Source organism: Castor canadensis, chromosome 8 (assembly GCF_047511655.1).
Source record: "Castor canadensis chromosome 8, mCasCan1.hap1v2, whole genome shotgun sequence".
Lineage (NCBI taxonomy): Eukaryota > Metazoa > Chordata > Mammalia > Rodentia > Castoridae > Castor > Castor canadensis.
The window spans coordinates 28,430,421-28,443,873 of record NC_133393.1 but is presented as its reverse complement, the minus strand read 5'-3'; the positions used below and the strand labels follow the sequence as shown (position 1 = coordinate 28,443,873).

General features: G+C 37.8%; 1 protein-coding gene across 2 annotated transcripts in view; it reads left to right on the top strand.

The window, feature by feature from the left end:
* The first annotated feature begins 1,293 nt into the window (after window positions 1-1,293).
* Window positions 1,294-13,453, top strand: part of Zkscan8 (zinc finger with KRAB and SCAN domains 8) — a 46,825-nt gene continuing 34,665 nt past the window's right edge. Inside the window, exons 1-4 of one of the 2 annotated variants that reach the window (XM_074082667.1) lie at window positions 1,294-1,364; window positions 1,961-2,425; window positions 3,483-3,609; window positions 8,356-11,660. In XM_074082667.1, coding sequence (XP_073938768.1) covers window positions 2,039-2,425; window positions 3,483-3,609; window positions 8,356-8,861 — 1,020 coding nt within the window. In that variant the 5' untranslated portion in view covers window positions 1,294-1,364; window positions 1,961-2,038 and the 3' untranslated portion in view covers window positions 8,862-11,660. Of the gene's footprint in view, window positions 1,365-1,510; window positions 1,635-1,960; window positions 2,426-3,482; window positions 3,610-8,355 lie in introns of those variants that run through there. The other variant, XM_074082666.1, reaches the window with a different exon arrangement.

Genomic DNA, 13,453 nt, shown 5'->3' with positions numbered 1-13,453 from the left:
TTAGCAGCCAGAAAAATGAATGAAAATTTGTCCCTCTCTTCTATGCCCCATCCCTAGTAGATGCTTCTTTTGATCTTTTTTTAATGATTTTATTAGCATATAATAGTTGTACAGGGGGATAGATTGATCATGTTACTCCTCTATTCAGAAGCCCCAAATAGCTTCTCCTCTTGGAGTAAAAACAGTATGTTTGCATACACCCAAGACCTGTCACTACCTCTCCCTCTTTCTCTCCCAGCACCTAAAAATACTTCAAACTCCACTCTAGACCTATATATTTGCTGTCCCTCTTCCTGAAATATTTTTACTCCTGGTGGCCCATTCCTTTAGGCCCTTCAGTCTTTGCTCAAACAATCATTCACTAGTGACGTCATCCAGAAGTCTCTTGTTTAGATTGCATCATTTCAATCACACTCCAAACTCCTGATTTCCTTTGTTTTCTTCTTAGCACTAACATCCACCATCTTGTTAATTGCAGGCACACACACACAAATTACGTGAAAGCAAGGTCACTGTTTTGTTCAAAACTAGTTCTAACTTCTAGAACAGAGCCTGGCATATTTTTGGAAAGAAGGGAAGAGGGTGGACAAAATCAAAGAGAATATTTTTCACTCATCAAATTAGCAAAGATCAAAAGCCAAAGCTGTGTTGTCAAATACAGATAAAAACATAACCAGTGAGCTCCATGATTAGATTTGGCACTAACAAAAGTACAAATGTCTCTATCTAGTAATTCTAATATTATAGTTTACGAATGTATCCTTACATATAAGAAATTATGTCTGTTGACACTCATTTCTAAAACAGGGATTGAAAAAGAAAAGTTGGAAGCCACCTACATGACCGTCAGTGGTGTAGTTACTAAATTATGGCACACATACACAATTGGATACTGTGCAGTAGTTTCTTGTTTTGTTTTTAGCAAGGCAGGGAGTCCCTTTATGTACAACAGAAGGAAAAATAAACAAGGTGCAGAAATGTTGCAATTTGGGCAGTGTGAAAAACTGAGGGTTATACATATTTGTGCAATATAACTACAGAAGGATATAAGCACCCGGGGATCATTTGTTGTCAATACTGGATGCCTGGACACAGTTCCTTTAAAAAAAAAACAAAAACCTTGTGTGAAAGCTTTACTTACTTACATTATTTCTTTAGTAATTAAACTTAAAATATATTTTGAGAAGGGAAAAAAGTTTTTAATAAAGGTACAGAAACTAGGTCCTCCACCATTGAGGACCACCGAGGCCGAGGCCGCTAGAGCGGCCGGAAGTGCCCCGCGGGCCGCCGTCTGGCGCGGTTGGACTCTGAGTCCGTCCGGCCTTTGTTCCCGGCTGTGTCACCTGTTCCTCTCCGCGCGTGAGGTGAGTGTTTCCCGGCTCCCAGGTGGAGAGGAGGAGGGGACAAAGCTGTCAGCAGCATTCCCCTCCCCACACCTCCCTGTCGTGGACGCAGTGAGCATCTGCTCTCTCCCCCATCCCCGACAGACCTTCCGGGAGAGCCTGAGGTGGAAGGGGACACGAGTTGCGGGTTCCTCTGCCCAGACCTTCATTTGACCCCTTTCCTGAGTTGGCATCAACCCCTGCAACCTGTGAGCCCGGGGAACACAAGCCGATCCATGCATCTGGAAAGAGGTTTGTTTTGTTTTGTTTTGTTTCTAACACTTAGCGCTTGTTCAGTGCTTACTTGGGGCAGCTGACACGTCAGGAATATCGCACACCTTCGTCATTTAATCTGTATATCAACCCAGTGAGAAACATGAGCCTTTTACATGAGGGTCTGTACTCTAGGTGAGTAACTTCCTCATCATTATGCAGGAGAGCCCAGATTCAATCATGCCCCCGCTCCACTGTTCTTTTTTACAGCCTCCTGTGAGACTGTTTTTTGTGACTCAAGTCTGGTGGCTTAGCTTCATTAGTATGTGTTTATCATTGCAGCAGATTTTCTTCTTTCTTTGTAGTGACGACTTTTTGTGCCTTAGGACTGTCTCTGAGACAAGATCTCAAGTAGAAGGATTAATCTCCTGATAAAGCCCAGAATGGCTGCAGCCATAGAACCTGAAGAACAAAAAGAACTTTTTATAGTTAATTCAGAGAACCAGTATTGGGGACAGGACTCCATCTCACAAGAGTACAGTCCTTATAGGAGGGAACTCTTCAGGCAGCACTTCAGGAAACTCTGCTATCAGGATGTACCTGGACCCCGGGAAGCTCTTACCCAGCTCTGGGAGCTTTGCTGCCAGTGGCTGAGGCCAGAATGCCACACCAAGGAGGAGATTTTGAACCTGCTTGTCCTGGAACAGTTCCTGAGCATTCTTCCTAGGCACCTGCAAGCATGGGTGCATGCACACCATCCAGAGACTGGTGAGGAGGCAGTGACTGTGCTGGAGGATCTGGAAAGAGAGCTTGATGAGCCCCGAAAGCAGGTATGCAGTCATTTGACTGAGTAGTCAGGGTGTATGGGCCAAGTCAAAACAAAAGGCACATTAAAGAAATACTGAAAGTATTTCATATGTATACCCTGAGAAGAACAAAGGCTTAGGGAGGGGCATGACTACCCGTGTAAAATAACTTAACATGTGGCTAAGTAAAGAGAAGAAATGTTTTTTTTGAAAAAAAAAAAGGGGAGGGGGACAAATTCTGTTTCACTTTGGAAGACTAGGATCAGTAGAAAGTTACAGGAAAACAAATAAATATCTCTGAGAAAAAGAAACACATATTCAAAGCTACCCATAAATAAGTTGGCCTATCCCATAAGAAACTCCTTTCCACAGATGTATTCAAGTAGAGGTCAGATGTCAAAGACATTGCGGAACAGTACTGTCCAGAAAAAAAAATGATCTATATATATAATTTAAGTTTTGTAATAGCCAAAGATTTAGTAATTTTAATAAAAGTAAAACATGAAATGAAATTTATTTAATCCAAACTATTTAATCGTGTAATCAATAAAATCAACTGTTTTAGGTCTGTTTTTTTTTCTATTTAGTTTTCACAATTTGGTGTATAATTTACACGTAGCCTATCCCAATTTATACTAGCCATATTTTAAGTACTGAACTACATTTTGCTAATGGCTGCCATATTGAATAGCATGATAGAAGAAATGCTCCCATTGCTGGAAGTTGGTCAAGATGATTTTTAAGGTTCCTACTAAATCCCAAGACTATAATCCTGTACTTCTCTAAGACCAATGGGAGAAGGGACAGAATTTCACTTTCCAGTGCCCTGAACTACAGAGATTTGGCCCTTGTCCTAATCATGGCCATTTACAATTGAATGAAAATTTGTCCCCCTTTTCTATGCACCATTCCTAGCAGATGCTTCTTAGATCTTTTTTTATGCTTTTATTAGCATATAATAGTTGTACAAGGGAATTCATTGTGTTATTTACATATGTGTTTAAAATAGATCTTTTATTTAAAGTTCTTCCAGTTTCCACAAAATCTATCTGACAAGTCCAATTATACCTCTTGTTCCCAGCTCCCAGCGGATTCAGAAAGAAAGGAAATACTCTTGCACAAACTGACTCCCTTGGGAAGGCCATATGAGTCACTGACCATTCAACTCCATTCAAAGAAGACCCCACTGGAGCAAGAATCTGGGAATGGTAAGTAGTCAGAATTTTGTGTATATGAGGGAGGAATTTAGAGAGTATTGTAATCCATGTTCTGTTGCTAATAACACAATACCTCTGGCTGGATATGTTATAAAGAAAAGAAGTTTATTGTGGCTCAGGTTCTGCAGCCCATGGTCTAGGAGCTGTATCTAATGATGGCTTTCATCCAGGCAGAATTCCAAAGCAGCAAAAGGCATCACATGTTAGGAGACAAGGAGTATGTGTGTGTTTTCTGATCCCTCTCCCTTCACTTCATATAAAGCCAATAGTCTTCAATCATGGGGACTCCACTCAGATGACCTTATCCTGGTCACCTCTCAAAGGTCCTACCTTTAACACCATAATCTGATTAAATTTGCACCCTTTTAATACCCTTCATAATGGGGATTAAACTCCAATATGAGTTTCAAAGGAACAATATTAAAACCATAGCAGAGAGGGGAGCATTGTCACTTCTGTTTTCTCCTTTTAAAGATTTACTATTTATTCTTCACCTCACTACAAAGAATTTCACCCTCTTCGATTTTTCCCAACACAGAATGAATTATACTTCAGTTTTTCACTATACATAAAAGCTGCTAGTTGGCCCAAGAGATAGAGAGTGGGGTTCAAATACTCATTCAAGTTAATATTTTATACTTCTACCTGTTATCTAATGACTCTAGTTCCAAGTTCCCTTAAGTTTCCATTTTGAGACAGGAGAATTTTTGGCACCCTATAGTTAGTTGGATAGGGTTGCATCAACAGAATACTGTAGATGGGGTGACTTAACAGAAATTTATTTTCTCACAGTTCTGAAGGCTGGAAATCCAAGATAAGGGTTAGTTTCTGATGAGGCCTCTTTCCTTGGCTTTCAGACTTCTTGCTATGTCTTCAAATGGCCTTTTCTCTGTACAAGAGCCCTCCTGCTATTTCTTCTTATGAAGACATCAGTCCTCTTGGATTAGTATCCCACCTTTTGACCTCATCTTAATGAGCTTTAGTAAATTTACTTATATGGAGTCATTGCCTGTTTTCTGTAAAGAGTCATAAACACATAAGAAGGGGACAGGGCTGGCAGAGTGGCTTAAGCAGTAAGAGCACCTGCCTATCAAGTATGAGGACCTGAGTTCAAACCCCAGTCCCAACAAAAAAAAAGCAGGGGCAGGACATGTTCATGATACACTTCACAGTAATTTGTCAGCATGCTAAATTCCACTGTACAGAACACGAAGTTGCTGACTACTGTATGCCTGCTGACTTAATGTCTTCGAAACTTTAAACTCTAGATGACTCTGATTTTCTATAAACGCTTCTGGACTACTTTCACTGTCTTCTGTTAGCTTAATTCCAGAAAAACACATACTTCCTGTATTTAAAATTGAAGTTTTGCACATATGTTGCTACCATAATATTCAAGGGAATATTATATAGTTAAAATATGAGCTTCAGGAAATCTAGCTAACTTGAGGGCTGAGAATTCTTCAGGAAGTCTATTTTATCTACATTGAGCCGTATAGATACATTTTTTTCCAAGGTATAACACTAAGAACGTTCCACAATTTTTATGTGTTCCCTATCACCACCATACTTGGACCAAAAAAAAAAAAAAAAGGTCCAAGTCCTCATTTTATAATTGAATAAATATATCCATAGTGGCCTTGTCTAAATTTCCATAGAAATTAGAGGTAGAACTAAGATTAGAATCAGAAACTGGGTCTGGCCTGTTAGTTCAGAACACTTTAAAAAAAGAAACCAAGATGATGTGCCAAAAATATAATATCTTTTAAAAATAAATTTACTCTTAAATAGAAAAACTAACAGCAATTTTATGTAGTTTTTTTTTATTTTTTACAGTGTATCCTTCTATAGTAGTAAGATAGTATTAGAGCTGTCTGTTGGACCCTCTTACACTGCTGGTGGGAATGTAAACTAGTACAACCACTCTGGAAAAACATTGATCTACCATATGATCCAGCAATACCACTCTTGGGGATATACCCAAAAGAATGTGACACAGGTTACTCCAGAGGCACCTGCACACCCATGTTTATTGTAGCACTACTCACAATAGCCAAGTTATGGAAACAGCCAAGATGCCCCACCACTGACAAATGGATTAAGAAAATGTGGTATTTATACACAATGGAATTTTATGCAGCCATGAAGAAGAACGAAATGTTATCATTCACAGGTAAATGGATGGAATTGGAAAACATCATTCTGAGTGAGGTTAGTCTGGCCCAAAAGACCAAAAATCATATGTTCTTCCTCATATGCGGACATTAGATCAAGGGCAAACACAACAAGGGGATTGAACTTTGATCACAAGATAAAAGCGAGAGCACACAAGGGAGATATGAGGATAGGTAAGACCTAAAAAACTAGATAGCATTTGTTGCCCTCAATGCAGAGAAACTAAAGCAGATACTTTAAAGCAACTAAAGCCAATAGGAGAAGGGGACCAGGAACTAGAGAAAAGGTTAGATCAAGAACAATTAACCTAGAGGGTAACACACATGCACAGGAAATCAATGTGAGTCAACTCCCTGTATAGCTATTCTTATCTCAACTAGCAAAAACCCTTGTTCCTTCCTATTATTGCTTATACTCTCTCTTCAACAAAATTAGAGATAAGGGCAAAATAGTTTCTGCCAGGTAGTGAGGGGTAAGGGAGAGAGTGGGGCGGGGGGGTGGGAGGGAAGGAGGGAGAAATGACCCAAACATTGTATGCACATATGAATAAAATAAAAATTTAAAAAAAAGAGTTGTCTGTTGGCTAGAGTAATGAGCCTGCCAATAGCTTGATTTCAGACTTCTAGCCTCCAGAACTATAGGAGATTAACTTTGTGTTGTTTTAAAAAAAACAATAATAATTGTAGGGAGTAAGGTAAGATGAGGAGGATTTGGGATTTTGCAGGAAGCAGTCAAGGTGCTAACAGTGAAGAATGGAATTCATGCATTGGGTGAGGCTGGAGCCAGTGCTTTTTACTTCCAGCCCAGGCATTGAAATGTTCTGGAAGCTCTTGCTGCTTCTTTCATCATGTCAATTAAAAACTATAACCATTGTTTTTACACAGATGGTATTCTGTGAGATGGCAATCTGTTGAGATGGTAGTTTCCACATTACCAAACAGGGAATCTCTTTTACCCTCTCCAAATCCTTAAAACAGCTATTTTCTTACAGAATTCAACTCAAATATTTGGTTAGTACTTGCTATGGGCAAGTTCTATGCTAAGCCTGTGGTTGAGAACATCAGAATTTGGAAGAGGGGGAAAACACATCTAGTTTGGAAGATTATGAAAAACTTCCTGGAGGAGATAGCATTTGAGATGGACCTTGAATAATGGCAAGGCCAGTGGTTCTCAAAATGTTGTCCCTGGACCAGCAGTATCTCTCTTGCCAGGAAAACTACTAGAAACACACACATATGTTTGGGTTCTTTCCCAGGCCTACTGAAGCAGAAGCTTCAGAAGGTAGGAAGAACCCAGTAATCTGTGATATAATAAACCCTGATAATTTTGATGCACTATAAAATTTGAAACAACCAAGCAATGATTTTTTTGTTTAATTTTTAAGGTGGGGGTTTCACTATATAGCTTTGAGTTTGTGATCTTCCTGTCTCAGCGCCCAAGCCAGACACATACTACCATGCCTGGCTTCCAAGCTAGGATTTAGCCAGGAGGAGATGATAGTGAGAATATCAGTTCAGTGAGAACAATTCAGCCCAGCACATAACAACACCAGACTGTCACATTCTGCTTATTTTCCTTCTCCTGTATACCCTGACCTGCATGATCTTACTCTCTTTCCAGCTACTTATTACACTCCTCCTGTGGTTTGAATATGATGTGCCCCTCCTCAAAAATCTCCTGTGTTGAAAGGTTGACCCCTAGCTGGTGGCACTGTTGAGAGGTGATTGGATCATGAGGGTGCTAATTTCATCAATGGGTTAAGCTATTGATGAGTTCATACTTAATGGGTTATATAGGAAGTGGGGCATGGTTGTAGGAAGGTCACTGGCGGCATATCCCAGAAGGATATATATTGTCCTTGTCCCCTTCCTGTTGCTCTCTGCTTCCTGCCTACCATGAGGTAAGCAGCCTTATTCTACCATGCCGTACCGCCGTAATGTTTTTGTCTGTCACAAGCCTGTAGCAATGGAGCTAGTCAACCATGGAGTGAAAAGCTTCTTAAACCATGAGCCAAAATAAATCTTTACTCCCTCAAGTTGTTTTCTTACAGCAATGAAAAACTGACTAATACACTTACACACATTCTCTCCTCTTTGGATAGTTCTAATTCACTATATTCCTCTCATATCCCAAATCTTATTATCCTTGCTAGTCACTTTTACTCACTTACTGCCTGTGTTTCAGGCCATGCACATTTCTTCTGAACTTTTTTACCTCCTTCCCCATCTCTGATCCTCAAGTCTCTCTGGCTATTTCTCATTATCTTTGGCATATTTATAGTCCTTCCACTTACTACTCTGCCTTTGTGTAGGATTAACAGGTAGTCTCTTGATACACATTTTTACCTTTTCCTCTCAATCTGTAATCAAATAAGTTATCCTGCTAAATTCTTTTTTTCCTACATTGTAAGTATATGCTATAATGGTACTGAAACCAAAATAATGCCAAATATGTAACATATGTGTTATGGCTTATTATTTTTTAATACACTTACATGTTCTTCCATAGGCTATTTGCTTCTCAAATCTAGAATTGAACCTGTTTGTGTACTGTTTATTACAGGTAATATAAACAGGACTGAGAATGAGGAGTCATCACAGAAGGAAGATAGGCCCAAAGATACGCAATTCTTTGAGGAGATAAACAACAGACTTAGCAAAGATTTTCCTCAGCATCCTGAATTCAAAGAGGAGATATTAGCATGGCAACAGAGAGAAAGAAGACGATATAAGTGTAATGAATGTGGAAAAAGTTTCCGTCATAGCTCAGACCTTAGTAAACACAGGAGAATTCACACTGGTGAAAAGCCCTATAAATGTGATGAATGTGGAAAAGCCTTCATTCAGCGCTCACATCTCATTGGACACCATAGAGTACACACTGGAGTGAAACCCTATAAATGTAAAGAATGTGGGAAAGGTTTCAGTGGGCGCTCAGGTCTTATCCAGCATCAAAGAATCCACACTGGTGAAAAACCCTATGAATGTGATGAGTGTGGAAGGCTCTTCCGTGTAAGTTCAACTCTTATTAGACATCAAAGAATTCATATAGCAAATAAGCTCTACTAAAAAGGCAAAAATAGCAAGTGTTCTTTAATGCCTAATTAGTTGTCAGAGAATCTACCTTAAAGACATTATAAGTTTCCATAATATAGGCAAAGCTTCAATTGCATTAAAAATTTCTCTAGCACTGAGTAAAATACCATTTTATTTCTAAGTTCAGTTTTTTGGGGGGAGGAATCAAGAGTTATTTCAGAAAGCCTTGTCCATTGACGGCACTACTCACTTGTAACCCAAGACTGATGTTTCCTGATTGAAAGTGAATTTTGCCTCTCTGCTCTAGTTCCTTTTCACTTGACTGTTAGGTAAGACATTTAAATTGTTCTCTGTCTTCATTTCCCCTAGATAATAGAGGCCCACTAGCTATGTTTATGAAATTAAGAACTAAACAAGTGTTGATTCTCTTTCATTATTATTAATATAATGGCCTAATTATTTATCCCTTTTTATCTTAAAATTGGAGTGTGGTCATTTTTGTAGAAATACTTTATTTTCCAATGATAAAGAGCAAGAAAACACAAGAGGCTGAGAAAACATTAACGTGGAAAGGAAAACAGTAAGCAATCAGTAGGAGCAGCTAGGAAGGGGATAATAGAATATATTAGGGATCTATAATTTTGGATATCACTTTTCTTCTGAATCTCAGGTCATTTTACTCTGATGGAGATATGGGGAGACGAGAGATAGGTTGGTCTAGAACTGTTCTGTCCAATATGGTAGCTAGTACCCACGTGTGGGTTTATGAATTTAAATTAAGTCAAAGACAATGTAAATTCAGTTTCTCAGTGACATTAGTCACATTTCAAATGGATCAATAGCCATGTTACAGGCTGAGCCCTCCAAATCCAAAATCCAAAATTTTTGAGTGTCAGCATGTGGAATGTTTCTACCTGACCTTGTGGTGGATGGCATTCAAAACTCAGGCATACAATGCACAGTTTATTCAGCATCCCAAAGGAAAAGAAGACCATCCCAGACCCTTCAGATATAATATAAAAACTATTTCATGAATAAAATTACTTAAAATATTGTATAAAATTACCTTTGGGAATGGATATAAGGTGTATATGAAACAAGTCAATTTTATGTTTAGACTTCAGTCCTTTCCATTGCCTATATGCAAATATTCCAAAATCAGAAAGACTTCTGGTCCCAAGCAATTTGAATAAGGGATACGTATCTGCACTAGCTACTGTACTGGACAGCTCAACTATAGACCCCCTTTTATCATGTGGAAAGTTCTAAAGGACATTGCTGACTAAGTCAGTCACTGGTAAGGTATCTTTCAGCTTCTATATTGTATATTTCTGAGTTCAAGAAGCAGCTAAAGAAATACCCGTTGAGTCTGCACTAACAGGTGATAAAATGCAAACACTCCAAAAGAAAACAATTTGTAATAATCATTTATGGCACTTTATCATCCTTAAAAAGGATGTGTTGTAGTTGGAGATGATTATTGAAGAAAATATAATCCAGCAGTTATCTGATAGAAATTTAAAGTTTAAATTACCACATCTTTGTACACAGATTGTTATTATCCTTTACAAAGTAGGATCCTCTGTCAGATACCTTACACTAATGAGAAACTAGGACCCTTAAAATACCAATACTTCAAGATTGTGAATAGTCCAATTTTTTTTTCTTTTGGCTTCTAATGTATTAGCATTTCATGTATTGCAACCGTGTTACATCCCTAATTTGAGAATTTCATAATATAATGGGAATCGTGACAAAACCACAGCACATTCAAATTCCCACCCTATCAAACTGCCCAAACCTCTAGTTCTTTGGCTTTCTAGTAACAGTCATCACAAAAATGATCAGGAAAGAAGTGATCTAATCTCTTCAGATCTCTTGTTGAAAAGATTTGCATTGTGTTTGAAATCAGGAAAACCACCAGAATTATTTTTATGTCTACTACTATAGGAAGATGAATCTTAAAACCTTCACTTAAAGAATTCCATACAGATACGCTGAGTTTTTATGTCTTTTGAAAATAATGTATAATGTGTCCTTACATTATTTGAAAATAATGCTCCTAAAAAAATAATGTAACCAGACATGATGCCATATAGCTATAATCCCAGCACTCAGGAGGCTCACAAATTTGAGGCCAGCCTGGGCTACATAGCAAGACCCTGTTTCTAAATAAAGAAATAGATAAATACTGTTTACTTTGAAAGTTTCATATCAACTGATACATTCTTAAAATGTTATGTTTCACACTAATACTTGTATTATGATTTACTGTAATCATTTGAGCAGTATTTCAAACCCATCTGAATCAATTGAGAAAAAGATTTCTTAATGATCATGAAGCTTTTTATGCATAAAAAGCTTACCCTGCATTTTTGCAGACCTTCAGCTTCCCTCTATGCCACACTTCTGATGCTATCCGCTCTTCTGCCCCTTTGACCTAATCATGAATATAGACATGTACCTAGTGGCTACTAGCACTTGAAATGAGGCTATGCAGCTAAGGAACTAAATTTAATTAAATTTTAAAACTTACACTGAAGTCAGATACTGGAAAACCTTTACATATGTGTTTTGATTAATCTGGGAATGTAAATCCACTTTTTCCATTTTTAGTTTTCTGTAATGAATGTAATGACAATGTAGAACAATTACTTTTTATGAAAATTTAATATCTGAATTAAGATGTGCAATAAGTATAAACACCAGCTTTCAAAGACTTTGTATAGAAAAAAGGATAAAGTATTTCAATAATATTTTTATATTGATTAAATGTTGCTACAGTAATACTTTGTATATAATGGTTTAAATAAAATGCATTATTAAAATTAATTTCACCAGCTATTTTACATTTTTAATGTGGCTATTAGAAAAATTAATATGTAAATGGATCAAATTCCTATATTTTAGACAGCTTCAACTAAGATCTCACCCTCATGGTAGGTCCCATTCTCATTTGCCAAACCATCTCACTTCTGTGAAACTAAGTTCTATGATGTCAAGGACTTTTTACATATTTCTTCTTAATTAATTAACAAGGATTTATTGAATGTATGCTTTGTACCAAGCTTCTAAGTGCTGGAGATACAGCAGGAGACAAAATTCCTGATGCTTTAAATCTATAATACATTAAAAGGAGACCAACGAACAAAACAAAGTCAAATAAAAGAAAGTAGTGTATAGACTATAACTATGAATTGAAATAAATTAAGTGACTGAATAACTACTACAGCTGGTCAGAAAGGCTTTTCTAGAGAGCTGAAATTCTAACTGAATATAAATGTCTATCCTGTAGAAATTCTGAAGACTATTCCAGGCAAAGGGGCATCTAATGTAAAGTCTCTGGTAGAAATGAATGTGTTGTGTTGTTGCAAGAACTGAAAGACCATGTATTTAAAACACTGGATTAGGGGGAAATTGAATAAGGTTAGATCACAAAGGTAATCAGTGGCCAGGATATGTATTCTAAGCATGACGGGTGCCACTGGAAGGGAGAAACATCCCATGCTTGTTTTTAAAAGATCATTCTGGCTCCCTAAAGAGGCAAGATTGCAAAAAAAAAAAAAAGTGAAGGGAGACCAGTCAAGAGATCACTGCAGTAACCTAGGTGAGAGAAGGTGATGGCATGGACCATGGATTTGCAGTGGACATGAAGAGAAACATTCAAGGAACATTTTGGAGATAAAGCCAGGGAAACTTGCAGATTGTGACAGATTCCTAAAATTCTTACATGAAAAAATGTTACGTATTAAGCATAAAATTGTTGGTTTTGTTTGTCAAATACCAAATATTTCAAAGGATTTAACCTAATAGAAACAAAATAAGGACAGACAATTTAGAGGACTGTAACAGGAGGTGGTACTTCGAAGTGGGTCTTTGTATTAAAATGAAATTTTGTATTATTTTCTCTTTAAAAGCATGTAGAAAGCATCCTTTGTCAAGGACCCTCTGTCTAAAGGCAAGCTGACCACAAACCAGGTAAGATTCAGAACACTGCTACAATAATGTCTTTGTACATACCTAAACTTCATCTATATAGTGCGTTTCCTAAGCTGTTAAAATCAGGTTGTCAGTGAAAGGCAACAGAGCACAGAGGTTCAGAGAAGAGTGCCCGGGTATGAATCCATGTTTTGCCAGTTACTAGTTATATGACCGTGGGTAATGCACTTACTCTTTGTGTTTCGGGTTCTCCATTTGTAAAATGGTATTATAATGGTATCTGCCTCATAAAGTCGGAGTTAAATGAATGACCAAATACAAAAGGTTTGGAACAGTGCCTGACACACAGTTACATGTTACATGTCTTAGCACGGTTAGGAGTTTTTGTTAGCATTAAATTCAGCATTTTCTTCCCAGAAAAGCTGCTTAGGGCTGGGAGCATGAATCAGTGATAGAGCCTAGCAAGCATGAAACCCTGAGTTCAAACTCCAGTACCACCCCCTCCCCCCAAAAACCTGCTAAATCAGCTAATTGGCCTTTGATCTTTATGACTCATTGCGTTGTTTTTGTTATATTTTTACATAATACCCATAATGTTAACAATTACCATAATTCTGAACTACTCCCTAAATACCTAACCACAATCCCAACTCGGGCAGTGCAGCTTGTCCACTGGCAACCACCCC